The sequence below is a fragment of the Coenobita brevimanus genome, chromosome 61 (genome assembly GCF_032717465.1).
Source record: "Coenobita brevimanus isolate Jiangsu-jjx chromosome 61, ASM3271746v2, whole genome shotgun sequence".
NCBI classification, from domain to species: domain Eukaryota; kingdom Metazoa; phylum Arthropoda; class Malacostraca; order Decapoda; family Coenobitidae; genus Coenobita; species Coenobita brevimanus.
In genome coordinates, this window is record NC_137014.1 from 41,050,243 (window position 1) to 41,070,910 (window position 20,668).

The following is a 20,668-nucleotide window of genomic DNA, read 5'->3' on the forward strand; positions in this document are numbered from 1 at the left end:
AACCGAGAGAGAGAAATTGGAGCCTGAGAGTGTTAATCCATCCCTACATTCCTTGCATCTCAGGAAGAAGTTCACGCTGAAGGTGGTGGAGCTGGAGGAACACTGCAGCAGCCTGTCCCAGAAGATCTCAGCCCTTGAGAAGCAGAAGAGCAAGTTGACACAGGAGATTGAGATTCTGATCCTTGACTTGGAGAAGGTGAGAGAGAGAGAGAGAGAGAGAGAGAGAGAGAGATGGGGGAAAAGGTGTGTGTGTGTGTGTGTGTGTGTGTGTGTGTGTGTGTGTGTGTGTGTGTGTGTGTGTGTCTGTGTGTCTGTGTGTGTGTGTGTGTGTGTGTGTGTGTGTGTGTGTGTGTGTGTGTGTGTGTGTGTGTGTGTACCAACCAAAACAACCGTGAAGTCTTCTTTGTTATCAGATTCATGAAAAATTCTAGTATTAAACAACCCCAACACTAGACGAAGAAAAAAAATTAACAACTCATTTGCGATATCTAACAAGCCCTAACGACCCTAACCACCCAATTCTCCCCCGCAGGCCAACCAGAACTACCGCGAAGTGAAGGCCCGGCTGGAGACCGTGGACCGCGAGTACAAGACCCTGCTTGTGAAGTACGAGGAACTGAATGTGTTGTACGAGCAGACCAGCAAGGATCTCAAGGTGCGCACCGCCGAGTACAACAAGGTGTCTCAGGAGCTGGAGCACCTGAAGGAACTGCACGAGAGGCTGGGACTCGACTACAAGAAGATCAGTCGTAAGTAGCATAGGTAGAAGTTGACGTAGCCTGTCGAAATATGCAAATAAAATCAAGCAGGGGAAGTAGGGAAGGTGTCTCAGGAGCTGTAGCATCTTAAGGAACTGCACGAGAGGATGGGACTCAACTGCAAGGTGGTCATTGGCAAGGAATGAGGGATATTTGTGTAGGAAGCAGAGATGAATGGATGTACTCCTTGAATATCTGAACCTTTGACTAGGCCTGAGAGATGGTAATTTATATTGAAAGTAGAAATGAATACTTAAACAAGCAAGAAATAACAAGAGAGACTGGACTTACACTGCAAGATCAGCGGAATGGATGAATTAATTTTTTTTTTTTTTTGAAAGCGGAATTTAATGATAAGAACAAGGTATGAAAATATATGTGAAAAGGTGAAAGTAGTGGTAAGAGGAGCTGACAGGAATTTTTGTATGAAGTAGAAATTAATGACTAAACTCCCTCAATAAGTACACTAGGGAGTGAACCTGGAGTAGATGCTCAGTGTTAAGGAGAAAAGGCTGATATTAACTTGAGCAGTAGAAATCTGCAAAATAGATAGTAGAACCTGCAAAACAAAAGGTAGACACCTAAGAAAATGTACATAGGTATGATAGATAGTTTTTGTAAAGAATAGAAATTAACCGATAAAACGATTAACTCTTTCAATCCAGTGACGTGTGTGTGTGTGTGTGTGTGTGTGTGTGTGTGTGTGAGGGTTTGGTAAATTCTAGGTAGAGTTAACCTAAAGAGAATATGGCAATTTTAAGCCAAGTTAAAGTGAAGAGAGTATGGCAAATTTTAGGTAGTATTAAAGCGAAGGGAATATGGCAGTTTTAGGACAAGTTAAAGTGAAGAGAGTATAACAAATTGTAGGTAAAGTTAAAGTGATAAGAGGAAGACAATTTAGGCCAAGTTAAAGTGAAGATAGTATACTAACCTCACCTGCGCTGTCCTCCTTCAGTTGAGAACGGGGAGCTGAAGGCCGCAGTTGGTGACCTCACCCGTCTGAAGCATGAACTGGAGCTGGAGGTCAGGAGGCTGGAGGCTGAGAGGAACGAGCTGGCCAACGCCCTGCACGAGTCTGACTCCGTGAGTGGCTTGGCTTTGGGTTTTTGGCTGATATTTCTTCATTACATCTTATGAGCCTCATGTGGGTTTTTTTGTTGATATTTTCTCGCTTTATTTTATGACATTCATTTTGTTTTTTGACGTCACTCCATTCTTAGGAGGGAAAAATGTTATTATAATGATGATGGTGAGTTTTTCTATCTTCTTTCTCCTTTTTTTCAGTTTCTCTCTCTCTCTCTCTCTCTCTCTCTCTCTCTCTCTCTCTCTATGTCCTACCTACCACTCTTTCACTCACCTCTCAGTCTATCAGTGTATCTATCTATCCATCTATCTCCCAGTTATCTATCCCTCTCTCCCCGTCCCCCTCCAGGCCCGCAAGGAGGCCGAGCACCGTTTCATCACCATCAGCAACGAGTACCAGAGCTATCGCCAGGAGATGGAGAAGAGGCTGCACATCAAGGAAGAGGAACTCGAGGCCCTCCGGTGAGTACACGATCCTTCATGAGCAGGGAGGTTAGCCCCTTGAATCCCGGGACGTTACCTCCTTATTCACGCTACCACCAGACGATCTTCTTCAGCTCAGGGGGTGCTTTTGAGAGGGGTTGAGCACCGCCTTGATAAATCCTCGTGGCGACATGGGATTTTTCTCAGGCTGAATAAAATCGTCTGGTGGGTGCCTGATTTAAGTGAAAAGGAAGTCCTAGGGTTGAAGGGGTTAATAAATAATTCATTTTGTAGGTACGGTGTGTTTTTCTTATATGTGAGAACTTGATCGTTACTGAATAGGGACTGATTTGCTTGGAGGATCAGAAGCAGATAGTAAATGAAAACTGAAAAATTGGAAGGGTAACAGGACACGATCGTTACTGAGTAGGGATTGTTGTGAGTGGAGGTTGATTGGCAAATATGAAGAAGAGGCTGCGGAAGCGGACCTCGAGGAAATCCGCTGAGTACATGATGCATCCTTCATGAGTAGGGACGATATGCTTGGAGGTTAAATACATGGACCCGTATCCTTGTCGACTTAGGAGGCTCCATAGCATCTCTTCCTTAGGGATTTATTTCCCAAATTACACATTAATATCCTCTTTATTGCTTATCATATCTTTTTAATGTCGACATAGATTGCAAAAATAACACACGAGATAGTAATGGAGCAGAATCAGAAATAAATCGGTAAAGAAGAGGTGTTAGTAAGCTTCCCAACCCCGTGAGAATACTCCCCAAAGACTCATTGATCCTTCATGTCCTAGTTTTTTCGTGCATGTAGATTTGCTTTTTTTTTTTTTTTTTTTTTTTGGAGATTACATGATCGTTGATGAGTAGCGTCTGATATGCTTAGAGAGTAATAAAACAGACGGATGGGGCCTTCATGCTACACTTCTTTCGTCCTTGTTTGCTGTGAGTGTGTGTGTGTGTGTGTGTGTGTGTGTGTGTGTGTGTGTGTGTGTGTGTGTGTGTGTGCTTCATGCCACATTTGGTGAGGAACTGATCGTTACTGAGTAAGGACAGAACTCGAGGATGTGCGACGAGTACACCATTGCTAATTCATATTCCTCTCCTTTCGTACGTTTGATTAGAACGCCCTAGGTTCGATCCGGAAATTGTAATTGGACGTTATACTACTATTATTAAGGGAATCAGACTAATTATCTACCTTAAATTATACCTGACTGGGGTGGCCTATCCTCGCGCCCCTACGCATTGGAGGGGTCAAAAGTGGGATTGGCTTTTTTTCTTTTTTTTATACTTCAAAGGAGGTTGGAGATTTTGCACTTGCGACATTTTGAGAGAGAGAGAGAGAGAGAGAGAGAGAGAGAGAGGGAGAGAGAGAATCAAAACTATCTTATTAGCGCTATGCCAGAGAATTAACGGCTTAGTATACTCACTGTGCTGCTAACGCCAGACGATTTCATGCAGCCGAGAGAAACCTAGCGCATCGAAAGGGTTAGCCTGTTCAGTACGATGACGCCATGCAGATTTTATTCTTAATACTAGACGATTTTTTTTTTTTTTATGTTAAGAGAGACGTCTGAGAATGAAGGGATGAGACACAAACTCCATGAAAGTCAAACTCCATAGCGATGATACCTTTTTTTTTTTATTATTATTCTTGCTACATCAAGACGATTTTATTCAGCTAAGGAAGGACCATTAGTAGTGAGGGGGCAAGTGAGGGCTGCATATAATCACTCTATATCGAGAGGTTTCGTATAAGCAGAATAAAATCGCCTGGCAACAGCAAGAGTAAGATGTAAAGGACGTCCTGGGGATGAACAGTTTAACCCATTCAATCCAGTAACGTATTTTGCAATCTGATTTCACAGTTCTGGACGATTTTATTCAACTCATTTTTTTTTTTTAAGGTGGGGAGAAATGTTAGATATTCCTTTCATTTACCCGTTCACTACTGGAGGTTTGCCTTAAGTTTAATAAAATCGTCTGGAGATAGCAAAAACGAACCACAAAAAAATACGTCACCTGTTTGAAGACGTTAAGCACTTTTGATACGAGAAACCTTCCATCTGCTGAATAAAATCGTCTTGTGACACCAATAATGAAATCTACAGTATATAGAACGTCATTGTGGTAAAGGGCTTCACACTAAACAGACTCTCTTCAGTGGGCCAAATCGTCTGACGTTAGCTTGAGAAGGATCCTAAAGTTGTTCCCACCATGAGAGGGTTAAATGAACTTCGAAGTAGGAGATAAGAGAGGGTATTATGTCTATTGGTTCTTAACACCAAACACTGAAGGGTGAAGGGATATTTCAATCACTTTTTTTTTTCCGTCTCGTTGTACAGTAGTATGATGGTGGAAATCTAGCGAATATCTTTAATCTGCAGCCTTTCTCTCTGTCTTTCTGTCTCTGTCTCATTGCCCTCCTGCCTCTGTTTCAAAATCGCACTTCCTGTCTCAATTCCACCCTCTCTCTCAAAATCTTACTCTCCGTCTCACTATCTTACAGCCTCTCTTTCCATTTCTATATCATGAAGTGTTTGGTGGCTTTATGGGTAAAGACAAACATACATAAGAGCAATATTAACCCTTTCACTCCAGTGACGTCTTTCTTCATTCTTGCTACTCTCTGACGCTTTTTTAAAACTTTGGAGAGACTTTTAAAACTGGAGGAATTAGATGTTGCCTTCATATACCCCTTACAAAACGGCAGTTCTCCATTTCAGTTGAATAAATTCGTCTGAAGAGAGCAAAGATAAAAATGGAAACAAAAATATGTCATCGGATTGAACGTTAACTCTGATCTGATAGTAAAAAATGTGATAGATGTATGAGTGAAGACAAACGTATATGCAGGCAATTTTAACCCCTTCAGCTCGATGATGTATTCTTTGTTTTATTCTTGTCATTCGTTTAAGTCTGTTTAGGAGAGACTTTTGGCAATGGAGAAGTTTGCTGCAACCTTCACTAATCACATCAAGACTACAGATTTACAGTAAGCTGAGTAAAAACCGCTTAGTAGCAATGAATGAAGTGATAATTATGTCATGGGACTGAAGGGGTTAAGCACAACGTCAGCGTAGGAAACTTTGTAAATACGGGTCCTCATTCATTCCGCTGCCGCCCCAGGTATTTGTGGTTTGCCATTACGAGGCTGACTTTATTTACGAGCTTATACCTTGCGTCCCCTGCCAAGATAAATAGCACTGAGTATAATGGGTTCACTGTGGTTCCCAGCCCCATCACTAGAGTCACTTTGTTTTCACTGGACGGAACTGGATCACTGCCATAACTTGAACATAGAATCGTGGTTACGTGAAACTCGATAGTCTTCTTTTATTACTAGTTAAATTTACCCCTCGACCTGATTACACCTGGCCATCAGTTGAGGTTAAAAAGGGGTTGTAGATTTTTGTCAGGTGAAAAGAAAGCAACGATACCATTTTCTTTTTCTAGGCTGAATAAATTATACGGAAAGTCATCTTACCAAGGAACTTAATGGAGACTGTTTCTAACCCCTTCTGCCCGAGGGTTTGACCTGATCGAATAAAGTCGTCAGTTATTACTCAGTAAATACTAAATACGTGCTTGGACTGAAGGGGTATGTTGGAAATCTTCATCATCATCAGTATCATCATTATAATCATCACCATCACCACCATCGTCATCATTATCGTAATCCTCCTCCTCGTCCTCCTCCTCGTCCTCCTCCTCCTCCTCATCATCATCATCATCATCATCATCACCGCCATCATCATCCTGACCCTTTCTCCCAGCTGAAGATATGATTAAAAAAAAAAAGACAACTATTTTATTTTGGATCCCAGCAAGCCATTTCCTTCACCTAAAAAGTGACGTCTGGTGCTCCGAGTGTTAAGTGTTTGGCGTTGTGTGTCTCTTAAGGCGTCTTGTACCTAAAAAACACTGGGAGTACCAACATTATCGCCTTTCTTAATCGCTGTTTGTGGGGACTGACTTCATCCCTAGAACGTACATTTCTTCTATTTCATGCCTTCTCCAGACGATTTTATTCAGCTTAGGGGAGCCTTTTTGAACTACGATGGTTAGATACAGCATTAATTAAACCTTTCACTACGAGAGGGTCTTCTAAGCAGCAGAAACATAGACTGTCATTAGATAGGACAAAACAAAACAAAAAGGGCGTTCTCAAACTGATTAAGTCTTGAGTTTGGTGGTGTGTGTCCTTCAGTACGTAGAGTAACTAAGAGACACCCGGGGTACCAACTTAATCGCCTCTGTTAATAGGTGTTTGTGGGATTGGCGGTAATGGCGTAGTTGGTGGGCAATTATTATCCTACAAAAGAGAAGCAAAAAAAAGAAAAAAAGAAAGAAAAGAAACGTTTCCCAAGCGTCCTTTGTGTTCTTAGTTTATCATTAACCTTTTTCATAACCCCTTCAGAACGATGACGTCTTCTGTATTATATTCGTGCCACTGACAGACAAATGTTTTTTAGATTTGTAGAGGCACCCCAAGTACAGGCAGTTTGTTTTTATCTGACGAAACTGGCCAACTCCCACAGCCTGAGCACTAGGTCGTTTCGAGATGATGATGATGATGTTAATGATGATGATGATGAGGATGAGGATGAGAAGGAGGAGGAGGAGGAGGACTATGATAATAATGACGATGTTGATGATGATGATGTGTATGTAAGGTGTAGCAGGGGTCGACGGTATCTCCCCTTCTCTATAAATACACCAGCCAGACGGCCTGTGATATAGATAGGGTGTATTAAGCAGTATTTACCAGCCTACACTTGGACTACATGAGACGACACACATACAGCATACGAGGCTACATAGACCACAGGCTACATAAGAGACTACACAGACTACACACGGGGACAACAACGCTTAACTGATTCAACACAGGCTACACATTCTACACTGGGAGGATATACACAAGCTGGACAGATTACACAAAATAAAGATACAATACACAGACTGCATAGAGAGCAACACACAGGCCACACCCAGACTACACATATTTCAAAGACTCCATATATTCTACACAGACTACACAGGGAGGCAAAATACAGACTACACTCATACTACACAGATGACACAGATTACTCAGGAAGGCTACATACAGGCTACACACAGAGGCAGTTCTTAAAAGCAAAATCCCGGTAAAAGAACACTTGATAATTAAAGGCTATCTTGGGAGAGGCGGTGGACGAGTGGAAAGAGTTGCGGACTGTGCTGTAGTGGGTTCGATCCCAGTTGTTAGAGAGAGAGAGAGGGAGGGAGGGAGAGAGAGAGAGAGAGAGAGAGAGAGAGAGAGAGAGAGAGAGAGAGAGACGGAGGGAGGGAGGGGGGGAGTTTGTGGATAAGGAATAATTCGTGGCTCTTAATTCGATATTACCTTATGGCTCTACTAACACGTCATAAAAAAAACACCCCCACTAATATCACAGCACCAGATCTGCATGTGATACCTCTAGCATATCACAGTGGAATTGGAGGGTATTAGTGCCGTGTGGTTGTTAGGGATGTGTGTGGGTATTAGGGACGTATGAGGACTGCAGAATATCAGGTCTTTGTTGGTGTGTCGTAGGTGGACTGCTAAACCTCGAAACGGGCTCCCTAATTTGTGTCCAGTATGGGATGCAGTAAGACCTTACATCCGATTACGCATTTTTCTAGCTTTTTTTCTTCCAACCTCTAGACGATTTTCTTAACTTAGGAGAAACTATTTTTAGTGACGGGGTTAGTAACAGTCAGTCTCCCTTAGCAATTTCACAGCCCGTTATCTCTCCCTAGGCTGAATAAAATCGTCTGAAGCTACCAAGAGTAAAATGGAAAATATGGCATCGTTGTGTAAGTGTTAAAAAAATATATTCCACAAACATACACCCAATTCTACACTTACACAATATCCACACCTCCCTTCTCCTTTGTGGGGGTGTTGGCTATACTGGCAGACCGCCACTGTCACCAGATCAGACCAGTTTATATTCTGGTATTCTTGTTATCCTCCTTTCCTCCTTCCCTCCCTCCTTGCTTTCCTCATTCCTCCCCATGCTTCACTTCTTACTTTCCTCCCCCTTCACTCATTCTCCATACCCCGTCCCCTCTCCTCCTCCTCCTCCTTCTCCTCTCCTTACTTCCCTCCCCACTTTATTCCCTCCATCCTCCCTCTCTCTTTTCTCCATCTCCCTCATCCTTTGCTTTTCTCTCTCCTTACTCACGCCTCCCCATCCAACTCTCCTTAGTTATTACCATCTCTTTCACTTCCTTTTCCTCTTTCCTTCCTCATTTTTTTCTTATTCCATTTCTCTCCTTTTTCACATATTTCCTCTCTTTATATACATTTTTATCTACCCCACCTCCTGCTGCCTCTTCCCTTTCTCAGACTTATCATTTTCAACTTACTACCGTCTAGGAGGTCCTTTTTAGTGAACGGAATCGTCTGGTATAAGCTTTGTGTGTGTGTGTGTGTGTGTGTGTGTGTGTGTGTGTGTGTGTGTGTGTGTGTGTGTGTGTGTGTGTGTGTGTGTGTGTGTGTGTGTGAGAGAGAGAGAGAGAGAGAGAAAGATGGGGTGAGAGACAGTGAGTGAGAGAGAGAGGCGGGATGAAAGACAGTGAGTGAGAGAGGGCAAATGTAAAACAGAAGCCTGGAATGTGAGGGGGAGACATTGAGACGGTGTGGGAGAGAGTGAGTGGGATGGGCCAGGTATTTGAGAGAGAGAGAGAGAGAGAGAGAGAGAGAGAGAGTTAACATAGATACATATACCTCACAGACCTTACTTTCTTAATTAAATAATAACCCAAGAAAGCTAATAGGTAGACAAGCCTCTCAAATTTTCAGTGGTAATCTATAGAACCCCTTTGATTATAGGACGTATTTAGCCTGCATGCCATATTACAGACCGCAGTAAAAAAAAAACAAGAAGGAGATTTAAATAACATCTCCGGAGACATAAGGGCGAAAAAGCCTATAGTGAGTTTTCAGATAATTGAAGTTAAAGTTTGTTTGTTCTTAGTCTCAAAAGATATAAAATTCCGTATTAAAAAAAAAGAAGATGGAAGAGGAAAAGATTAGACCTGTTGTTGGTTGATTCTTTCTTCTGTTTATTCTGGTTAGTACTGGAGAGGGACGCCTTCTTGTGGTGGCACTGATATAGCCAGGTGGTGGAGCTGCCTTAATTATACAAACGCTCCTCACCTTTATCCCTATCCCCCAAAGAAGGATGGCAGACCAAAAATTAAGTTTAAGCCTGCAGTTCATTGGGTTCACATTTGAGATGAACCTGGGGTCACAACAACAACAACAGCAGCAATAACAACAGTAACGACAACAATGGCAACAATAGCAATAACAACAACATTCCCGTGTTTCAGAAATACAATGACGAAAAAAAAAAATACTGAGTGTTCGCCATGACCTTAATTTCCTTGGGTATTTGAGGATGTGAGTGTCTGTTTACTTTCTAATTACGAAGGTTTGGGAATAGGATGGCAAAACAGAGAGAAAGAGAGAGAGAGAGAGAGAATGTGAGAGAATGTGAGCGAGACAAGTGACCTACTAGAGGTGTTTGTGTTGTGTTCACCTGTTGTCAATAAGGTACATCTACTCACCTACATACACCCACACACACACGCCCCCACGTACACACACTTATCTATACACACACATACACACATACACTCCTGCCCTAACGTACACGGGAACAATTAAGCCACTTCTACACATAGCCTTTACACTTACACAAATGCACACAATTAAAGACGTTGCTGCCATACATGCATACACACATGTGAACACATACAAACGATTACACACGTTCACACATATACACGAAGGACAGAGAAATACAGTTGCTTAAACACACACACACACACACACACACACACACACACACACACACACACACACACACACACACACACACACACACACACACTGTCTTGAAGAATTAGTGTTAGGATATATATTTGCGTTTTTAGGTCATTAGTGTTTTATGTTCTCTGGTTATGACAGAGGTAATTGATGTGTATATAATGTTATTTATTCTCTCTCTCTCTCTCTCTCTCTCTCTCTCTCTCTCTCTCTCTCTCTCTCGTCATGTATGCCAGTCCGTCTATCCCCAAACATCCATTTTAAAAACTTTAATTATTCAAATCACATTCATCTATCCATAATTTCTGTCGCTTCATCTATCTGTCTATCAGTTCACCTCTAAATCTATCTGAACATTATTAATCTGTCTGTCTCTCTCTCTCTCTGTCTCTCTCTCTCTCTCTCTCTCTCTCTCTCTCTCTCTCTTGTATGAAATTTCTTCACTTTAACAGTCTCTCATTTTTCAATCTGTCATTCATCTCAATTTTATTTGTCTGTTTTATATCTGTTTTTCTATCTTTTCTCTATCAGTATCTGTCTATCCGTCTCTTTATCTATCTAACTGTGTCTCTGTATCTGCTGTTGTTTTTCTGTGTCTGTCTGTCTGTCTTCTGTTTGTCTATATTTGTCTGTCTGCCAATTAGTCTGTATATCCTTCTATCTCCTCAGCTCCTGTTTGTGTCTGTCTATCCATCCTGTCTATATTTACCTCGGGTTATCCCTCCGTACACCTGTGTACATGCCTGTTTGTCTTTCAGTCTGTCTTTCTCTGTCATTCATCTTTTCGTTTGTCTGCCTGTCAGTCTATAGGTCAAGCCACAAATAAGTGAATAAATAAGTAAAAAATAAAGATATATATATACTGATAGATATAGATACAAATATAGACAAATAGACATATATACAGTAAATTTATCCATCTATCTATACCAGAGAGGAATCAGGAAGCTTAGGGTGAAAGAGGACAAGGATTTGGGGTAAAAAGCATTGCCAAGTTCCTCTCTCTCAGGAGGAGGGAAGGAGGAAAACAATGAAAGGGAGGAGGGGAGGAAAGGCTTGAGGGGGAGGGAGGGAAGACATGAGAGGAAGGAAAGGAAAGCATGAGAGAAAGGGAGGCAGGGGAGGAAAGGAATGAGAGGAAGTGAGAGGGGAAGGGACAGAAGAAGGAAAGGAATGAAAAATAGGGAGACAGGGGGAGAAATAAGGAAAGAGGGACACGTGGGAGAGGAAACGTGAGGAGGGTTTATGCAGCTAAAGAAATCTCAGTTCATTAATCTCTCACTCCAAAGACGTATTTTCCTGGCTTATTCCTACTTTTTCCAGACGATTTAATTCCGCACAGGAGAGCCTCTGATGGCGAATGGGTTAATGAAGTCTTTATGTAACCCCTTCAGTTCGAAAACGAGATTAACAATCTGAATAAAATCGTCTGAGGGGAGCAAGATTAAAATGAGAAGCACGTCCTCGGCCTGGAGGGGTTACTCTCCTTAACCCCAGACGATTTTCTTCCCCCTAAGTAAAGCGTTTTGGCTACATGGGACAGATGGTAAATAAATAGGTTTTGGCGGGAAACTCAAACAAGTGACATGGTAGAGAGAGAGAGAGAGAGAGAGAGAGAGGGAGGGGTCATTTGGCGAGAGATCAACGTGTGCACGGCCAAAAGACGTATTACTTCCGGTAGGACAAGTAAGAAAATAGCATGAAAAGACAGATACATAGATTAGATAGATAGATAGAAAGATGGAGAGACAGACAGACGAGAAATGCCGGACGTAGATACACATCAGATACCGAGAGAAAGAGAGAGAGAAAGAGAGAGAGAGAAAGAGAGAGAGAGAGAGGGAGAGAGAGAGAGGTGGGGGTGGAAGGGAGAGAGGGAGGAAGGGAGAGAGAATTTTAAAATGATATATATTACATGATTATTTTGTTGTCTGTTGTGTGAAAATGATGGCTGATTAGAAATATAAATTCTCTCTCTCTCTCTCTCTCTCTCTCTCTCTCTCTCTCTCTCTCTCTCTCTCTCTCTCTCTCTCTCTCTCGACCTACTTCTATTTAAAGATCAATAGTATTTCTTGACCCACTTTTGCAAATTCCTTCCTTAATTTGATCCCCGTAATCCCTGTCAGTCCGAGATTCCCTCTATTTTCTAATCTCTCTCTCTCTCTCTCTCTCTCTCTCTCTCTCTCTCTCTCTCTCTCTCTCTCTCTCTCTCTCTTACTACTGCTACTAAGACTACTACTACTACGACTACTACTGTCTGTACTCCCTTCTCCTTTCTCCTTCTCTTCCCGTCCATCCTCCCCTCCCTCCCTCCCTCTACTTCCCTTTTCACCTTCCATTTTCTCTCCCTCCTCCCACTGACACCCTTCCTCTCCTTCCTTCTTTTCCCTTCACGTTCCTTTTCCCTCCGTTCTTCACTTTCTTTCTCGAACCATCCACCACTCCTTTCCCCCACTTTCCTCCTCCTTCTTTCCCCCACTATCCCCCACCCCCATTTCCTTCCCCTTTCTTTTACCCATTTTTCCGTCATACTATCACCCCCCCCCTCATCTGCATCCCAATTCTTCCCCTCCCCTTTCATCTTCCCAATTCTCCCTTTCTTTTCACCCAGATCCCCGCTCCCTCTCGACCCTCTCATTTCTTTACCCTCGTTTCCCTCCCTGTGCATCCTTCCCCTCTCTCATCCCACTTCCCTTCCCCTTCTTCCCTTCCCTTCCCCTTCATCCTCACCCTCACCTTCCCTCCTACCCCTCCTCTCCCCCCGTGGCTTGTGCTGTAACACTACACTAGATCCAGTGCCAACCCACCCGACTCCTTATCTCCCTCCCTTTCCACCCTTCCTTCCTTCCTTCCTACCTTCCTTCCTTCTTACCTTCCTTCCTCCTTCCTTCTTTCTTTCCTTCCGTCATTCATTGATTTGTTCATTCACTCCTTTATTAATAATTTTCTTTTCCCTTCTCTCATTCCCTGCTAGTTTCCTTCCTTCCTTCTTCACGTTTTTTTCCTCCACGGTTTTGTTAATATATATATATATATATATATATATATATATATATATATATATATATATATATATATATATATATATATATATATATATATATATATATATATATATATATATATATATATATATATATATATATATATATGTATGTATGTATATTGTTTGTGTGTGTGTGTCAGTCCGACTACCTCTTTCCATTTGTCAGTCTCCTTCTCTCTGCACTCCTCTTCCCCTCTTTCTCTCCTCCCCTCCTATTTTCCCCTCTCTGATGTCTTACTGGTTACACCCCACCCCTTACTCCTTTCAGCTTTTTCCTCCCATTTTTATCCATAAAGTGTCATCTCACTTTTTTTTATTGTTTTTTTCTTCAGCATTATAGCATACTTAAAGCAAATCTTCACCTTCTTCTCTTTCCTTGATTCTCTTAGTTTTTTTATTGGCTTCCGCGTCTCTCTCTCTCTCTCTCTCTCTCTCTCTCTCTCTCTCTCTCTCTCTCTCTCTCTTCTAGCTATATTTAACCTATTCTCGCTATACCAATTTTTTCTACCTTCAGACGATTTTATTCAGGCTAGAAAAACCCTCTTGGACTGAAAGGGTTAATAAAGGCAGCCTCTAACCCCACAAGTTAGTTGAGCGTCTTTCCTTGGCTGAGTAAATCGTCTGATGATATAGAGAACAGAATATAAAAGACGTCCTAGGGGTGAAGAGGTTAACCAAGAGCACTGAGAGAGAGAGAGAGAGAGAGAGAGAGAGAGAGAGAGAGAGAGAGAGAATGTCCTAGCTAACACAAGACGATTTTATTCAGCCGAAGAAAAAGTTATGGCACATCCCATTGCCAGAGTAGCATGAGACTCAGTTACTCAAAGAATCCGCCTTTCAGACACCAACTCCGACGATTTTGTTACAATCGCGGACATGCCAATCGTCTGCTGAGAACTGTGCTGTGTGCTGGAAGATTTGACAAGCACAGTTCCAGTTGGGAGTCCCTCTCAAGATGAATAAAATCGTCTGTCAGCAATTAGAACCCCCAAAAAATCGTCTCTAACGAGCTAAGGGCCAGGGAACTTTCTCACTCTGAATGAAATCTTGTGAGGATGTCAAAAAAATGGTGATATCATGGTGGAAAAGATGATGAGCTTCTTTCTAATCCCTCTGTTGGTCTAGGGATTTTTCTCAGGTTGAAAAATCGTCCGTGGGTAGCAAGACGAAAACAGAATTAACGTAATCTTAGGCAGAGGGTCAAGGGATGAATTGTCTTTAAAGGAGGATGTGAAGGAGCTGATGGGATGAAAATACTGTATGTTTATAATAATGTACTAATCTGGTTACCTGGATATTTTTAAAGCCAAGAAAAAATGGAACTCTCTCTCTCTCTCTCTCTCTCTCTCTCTCTCTCTCTCTCTCTCTCTCTCTCTCTCTCTCTCTCACATATCCTTGTATCACTTAATCCTCACCGTTCTCTTGCCATTCGATCCTATCTTCCTCTCCTCCTCTTTATCTCCCTCTCTCTTTCTTCTCCTCCTCCTGCTCTTCATCCCCCTCTTTCTCCTGTCCTTCTCCTCTTTATCCTCCTCTCTTTGTCCTCCTCCTTCTCCTCCTCCTCCTCCTCATCTCCCTCTATTTCTACTCCTCTTCATCCCTATCTCTTTCTCCTCTCCTCCCCCTCTTCATCCCCCTCTCTTTCTCCTCTCCTCCTCTTTATCCCCCTCTCTTTCTCCTCTCCTCCCCCTCTTCATCCCCCTCTCTTTCTCCTCCCCTCCACTCCTCTCCATATATGCCTTTTATCTTCTTGGCATTACAACGGCACCTGACAGTACGGGAATAACACCCAAGGGGGGAGTGGTCAGAGAGACAGAGAGAGAGAGAGAGAGAATTTGTGTGTGTGTGTGTGTGTGTGTGTGTGTGTGTGTGTGTGTGTGTGTGTGTGTGTGTGTGTAAGAGGGGGAGGGACGGGCAGCGAGAGAAATGTAATTAAAAGACAAATACGATATATGAAGCTAACCACATTTAATAAAGTTATGTATGAAAAATTATTTGTGAAAACGAGAAAAATAAAACTAAGAATATAAGGGCGGAAGAACACTAAGAATGATGGAAGAAGACTTAGGAGAAAGAAGAACGAAGAGAGGGAGTAGGTCAGGGGTGAAGAGGATAAGGAGGAGAAACGAGAAGGGTGAAAGGAATAAAATTGAAAAGGAGAGAGGTCGTGAGAGAAAGAGGGGAGGAGAGGGTGAAAGAAGAGAATAAGGAGAAACAATAGACGAGAGGATCGAGGATTTGATAACAGTGAGGATTAGAACGAAAAGTAAGACTGGAGAGAGAGAAAGAGAGAGAGAGAGAGAGGGAGAGGGGGGGTGGGAGTTAAAAATAAAGAGTAGGACAAAAAAAAAAAGTACATGAATGAGAAACAGAAATAGATATAAAAAAGAGAGTGGAGGGAAAACAAGAAACATGAGAAGTTAGACTGAAAAGGTGTAAGAGATGAGAGAGAGAGAGAGAGGTGGTTGGGGGAGGGGGGTTAGTGGGGGTAGGAGGAGGGGATGGGTGAGTGGAGACGAGGGAGAGAGGAGGGTGGGGGCCAAAGACGTCATGGCGAGTAATGAATGTCGGAAAGGAGGGGGGAGGAGAGAGGGGGGGATGTGAAAAGAAGGGGAGGGGGAGGGGAGGGGGAGGGGGAGAAGGCAGTAAGAGATATGAGAAGTAAAACCAAAAATATGAACAGATAATAATTGTTATTTATCCTGACCGAAACAGAAAAGGATTGTTTGTAGTCCAGCAGTGCCAAGATTTGTAAATATATTTCTCTAACTCTCTTTTTTACCAACTGAATCAAGCGGCGTGTGAGAGGATGACGACACACTTTTTCAGTACACAAGATCTTTTCCAAGTGGGTTAAATCCTCTGAAAGTTGCACAGGTAAAATAAAATACTACTGCATCGTGCTGTGAAAGGCTTAATGGAGATTGTTTCTGATCTCTTCGGATAGAGAGGCGTTTCCTTAGTTGACTTAAATCGTCTGGATGTAGCAAGACTGCAAAGTTAGAATGGACTTCATTATACTCAGAGGATTAAGACCCTTCCTGATTTTCGTTGCTTTTCATACGATTTTTAGATTTAGTTGAGGAAACAAGTGATCGGTTTTATATTGGCCAGAGAAGGTGTGTGTGAGTGTTCGTTAAAAGCCATATTGATTTTCGGTTGTTTTTTTCATATTGCTCTGGGACAGTACTAAAGGAAACGAGTGATTAGTTTAGTATTGACATTTTTGCTTCACCAAATACACCAGGAGCTATAAGAGGAGGCTGGGAAAGCAAACCCCCCCCCAATCGACAGCTGAACTCATCTGAAACGAAATTAAATTGCCTGAACAGACTCGAGCTGAAGTGAGCGGAAAGAAATAAAGATGAACTGAAAAGAACTTAATTGGTGGATGAGAGAGATGAGAGGAGAGAATTTTTCTGTCCCCCTTACCACCTCCTGTCCCTCTTACCATCTCGCTCATCTTCTCAACCTCCTCTCACTCTACCACCTCCCTCACTCCTTCCCAACCCTCCCCCCTCACTCTATCACCTCCCTGACTCCTTTCCAACCTCCCCTCACCCCTTACCACTCCCATCTCCCCTTTTACCACACACATCTTCATTCTTTCCAGTAAAATTTTTCATGCTGTTTGTTACACCAATCATGTTTTTTTTTTTCCCCTTCGGCTGTTGTGTTGGAGAATACGGTGGGTAGAGAAGGACCGTCCAATTTCGTTTTCCTTTAACTCAAACACGTTAGTCAGATTTTTATTTCAGTTAGTTTTATCTGTTGTTTGCCAATAGGCCGACTGATATTTTTAATTCCGATGTACGCCTGTGGATTCACTCAATTTTCTACTTTCCCCTCACCCCTTACCACCCCCTTACACCTCACTCCTTGTCCATTGCCCCTCGCCTCGCCTCTCGTCCCTACCTGAGTATGACATATTACGACTACGTGTGTACCAAAGTGACATTGCCAGGACGGGGGTGGGGATTGGGGGGCAGGTTAGAAAAGGAAGAGAGGGTGAGGAGAAGGGGGAGGGGGGGGAGCGAAATGGCAGAAGATCAGTGGGGTTCGGAATCCTCTCGGTTATGCCACCCCCCGTCAACCCCTCCCCCCATTCCTGACCCCCTCCCGGTCCCCCGGTGTCAACCCCTCCTGCCCTAGAATACAGCGTGCGGTGATTGGCTGTGACCTGGCGGGGGTGTGGGTGCTGCTGCGAGAAAGCCCCTTACCCACCCACCTACCCACTTACCTCTCTTCCTACCTCCCTCCCTCCCTCCTTACTTCCCTACCTCCCTCGCCACTCCTCTCAGTGTGACCGTCGCCCGGCCTCCCTTTCATAAGCCCTCACGCTTCCCCGCTGGCCGGAGGGCGTTGAGGGGTTTATAAAGTCTACAGGCTACCTTCCTCCACCACCACTGTTACTGCTGCTGCTGCTGCTCCTACCCCTACTGCTAATTCCTCCCACCACCACTGTTACTGCTGCTGCTGCTGCTGCTCCTACCCCTACTTCTACTACTGCTACTTCCTCCCACCACCACCACAACCACCACTGGTGCCACTGCTACTGCTACTGCTAATAACTCATCACGACCACTGCTAATACTGCTGCTGTTACCATTGATACTGCTGCTTCTGGTGAAACTGCTAGTGCAACTGTTATACTTCCACCATCATTGCTACTGCTGCTACTAATACTAATACTTTCCTCGTCACCATTGCAATCACTACTTCCTTGGGGCACTTTCGATACCGACTGTGGATTGCTAGGGAGAGGGCGGGAGCTCGTATGTCTGAAAAATCGATGTACTTCCCCCTATACTACTTCCCCTAGACACTTCCCTGACCCAATATCGCCTGTGTGGAGGGAGGGGCAGCTGGTAAAACTATACGCGGCAAGAGAACTGAAAAACTCCCTCACTAATACTTCCTTGAGGGACTTTCCTTACTCGGTATAGCCTGTGGACGGAGAGAAAGGGAGCTGGTGTCATTGGGTAATTTGGTGTACTTCCCCTTGACACTTTCGATAACTGCCTGTGGAGAGAGAGAGAGAAAGGAAGAGAGAAGGGGAGCTGGTATAACTGGTTTAGCTAGAGGAACTGGTATACCGCTAGAACTGGTGAACTGGGGAAAATTTCGTACTGGTGCGACAGAAGATCCAGCAAGGAACAGGGAATCTGCCGGTGAGAGGCAAGCAGCGAAGTGGAGACAGTAGACTGATTTCTTTGGTGAACCTGGTGTACAGGTGTGGCTGGTATACTGGTGTGGCGGATATACCAGTGTGTCAGAGAATACGCGTGACTTATAAGGAAAGCAACTGAAGATATTAATAAGAAGCAGAAGAAAAAAGGTAACGGCTGGTGGGAGAAAAATAAAAATTGTGGCAGTGGAGGTGGGAGAAAAAAAAAAAAAAAGTGCAGGAGAGAGGGGTAACTGCGACAACCTAAGAAGAAAGAAGGAGAAGCAGAGAGATGGAGGACGATGATTTCTGGGCCCAGATGGGAGTGAATGGAGAGGAGGTGGATGGTGGAAATGTACCGGAGTTGAATGGTGGAGAGATGGAGGTGATTGATGGCAGTGTGGGTGGGACTGGTGGGAGTGCGGAGGTGGATGGGGGTGTGGAGACGGTAGCCCAGCAACTGGAGGATCTGGAGAAGCGGGAACGTAAAGCTCGTAAACGCAGACCGGGTTCGTTTTGGAAGAAGCCTCCGACATTCGTTTACGCTGACAACTTCGGTTTTGGCGTCAACGGTTACCAGTCCATGATCGATTACCTGGACGTTAAGGACTCTGGGGGTAATGCGAATAAGGGCGAGGTGCACCTTCCCATGCTCGAGGAACGGTGCATGCGACAGTACCACTCTTCGAAACCCTTCCATTGGTACCACAACACCGAGATTGACCGGTATATTGATAAAGGTGAAAGGATCCGCACGCAGATCCGTCAGAATGATGCAGTTGGTGTGAGCAACGTGCTGAGGCGGACGCACACCAACTGGTCCATGACGAGGAAGTGGGTACAGCTAGTCAAGAACTCCTCCGTCGGCGACTACAGGAACCTCCACAAAAAATCATCAGAGTTTGAAGACACCGCGTACCGTGCGCCAACACCCATCAAGCCCATCAACTACCGCGCGCTCACGCCAAAACCGCGCTACCTCGACGATCTGTCTGCCGAGTTTGCCAGTGTGTTGCAGACGCTGGCACAGAGCAGGATGGAGCACGAGCAAGCTATGGCCCACCGCCGCGAGAGGCTGAAAGACCTGGACGACAAGTTTGAGACTACCGTGGACCACATCTATGAGCAGATGAAACGTGTCAATGAACGGGCCGATAATATCTCGTCAGATTACAGTGATCCGAGATGTGTTAATTACACCGAAATGACCGCCAGAAACCGTGCGCTGAGGGCTGAGGAGATGCGCGAGTTGCAAGAGTGCGTCAATGATCTCACGGGGATTGACAGCGCCAGAAACACTCTGCGCGGCAGCCTGCGCAGTCTGGATAACGAGGTGTTGGGGCTTAGCAGCCGCGTTGATGACATGCGCAAAAAACAAGCGAGTGAGCGGTTGCGTTACCTAGAGAACGACTGTGAAATCGACAGAATTAAGGCTGACATCGCTTCGCGCAGGTCTGCCTCCCGCGCCACGTCCCAGGCCATCCAAGACTTTGACGACGAAGCCATTTCCCGCGTGATGAACTACAGACGACCCAGAGTGTTCGAGCCGATGCCATCGCCGACGAGGGTCACGTTACGGCCGCGGGAGCCCCTGCACCGGGAGGAGGTGATCTCTGACGTGCACGCAAGGGTGATAAACAAGGCGGGAGAGTTCGGCGATCGTACCAGCGAGCAGCGTCGAATCAACAGCCGTGCACGATTCGTTAACTTGTACCGACCACGTCCTGACACAGCCGACGTCGAGTTGATGGTGCCTCCCTCCCGCACAGAACTAAACATAGACCACATGGCCAAGACCCTGGCTACCCGGGGCACGTATCAGAGGCGCTACGATATCGACGACGAACTAGATCCTCCCTTCTCACACCTGAACACTAACGCCCACCGGGACTATTGCGAGATGGGCGCCAGGGACACCATCAAGCAGCACCCTTCCATCAGCAACAGGGTCCGCTACGCCGTCAACCGAGCTAGGGCAAGGAACTCGATGCTTGGTTACTGAACACCTCTTACTGAACGCCTGCTACTGAACGCCTCCTGTATTCAACCGCCACCACCATCACTTCACAGCACCACTTTCAATCTTCGCCAGTACCAGTACCAATGTTCACCAATACCAGTAGTAGTGCCCAGTGTTTAGCATCAGCAAAGAGTCATCGCTAGTACCAGTAATCCATCTTTATCGGAGCCAGTAACTAGCTTGTCTGCTCCAGTAATAGTAACTAGCATCAGTTAACTATTACCACCACCAGTTATCACCAGTTCTACCAGCCAGTTGTCACCCTAGTGCCAGTTACCAGTTAGCCCTCTCC

The 20,668-nt window shown here is 44.4% G+C and overlaps 2 protein-coding genes across 2 annotated transcripts in view; both read left to right on the forward strand.

Annotated features, from left to right (window-relative positions):
* The window catches only part of LOC145403541 (paramyosin, long form-like), a 94,345-nt gene that overhangs the window by 54,008 nt on the left and 19,669 nt on the right, over positions 1-20,668 (forward strand). Inside the window, exons 8-11 of the mRNA XM_080275213.1 lie at positions 64-196; positions 533-749; positions 1,714-1,841; positions 2,191-2,303. Of these exons, the coding sequence (XP_080131339.1) occupies positions 64-196; positions 533-749; positions 1,714-1,841; positions 2,191-2,303 (591 nt within the window). The remainder of the gene's footprint in view (positions 1-63; positions 197-532; positions 750-1,713; positions 1,842-2,190; positions 2,304-20,668) is intronic.
* Positions 18,676-20,668, forward strand: part of LOC145403560 (uncharacterized) — a 2,603-nt gene continuing 610 nt past the window's right edge. The window contains exon 1 of the mRNA XM_080275238.1: positions 18,676-20,668. This exon is cut by the window's right edge and continues 610 nt beyond it. Coding sequence (XP_080131364.1) covers positions 18,676-20,358 — 1,683 coding nt within the window. The 3' untranslated portion in view covers positions 20,359-20,668.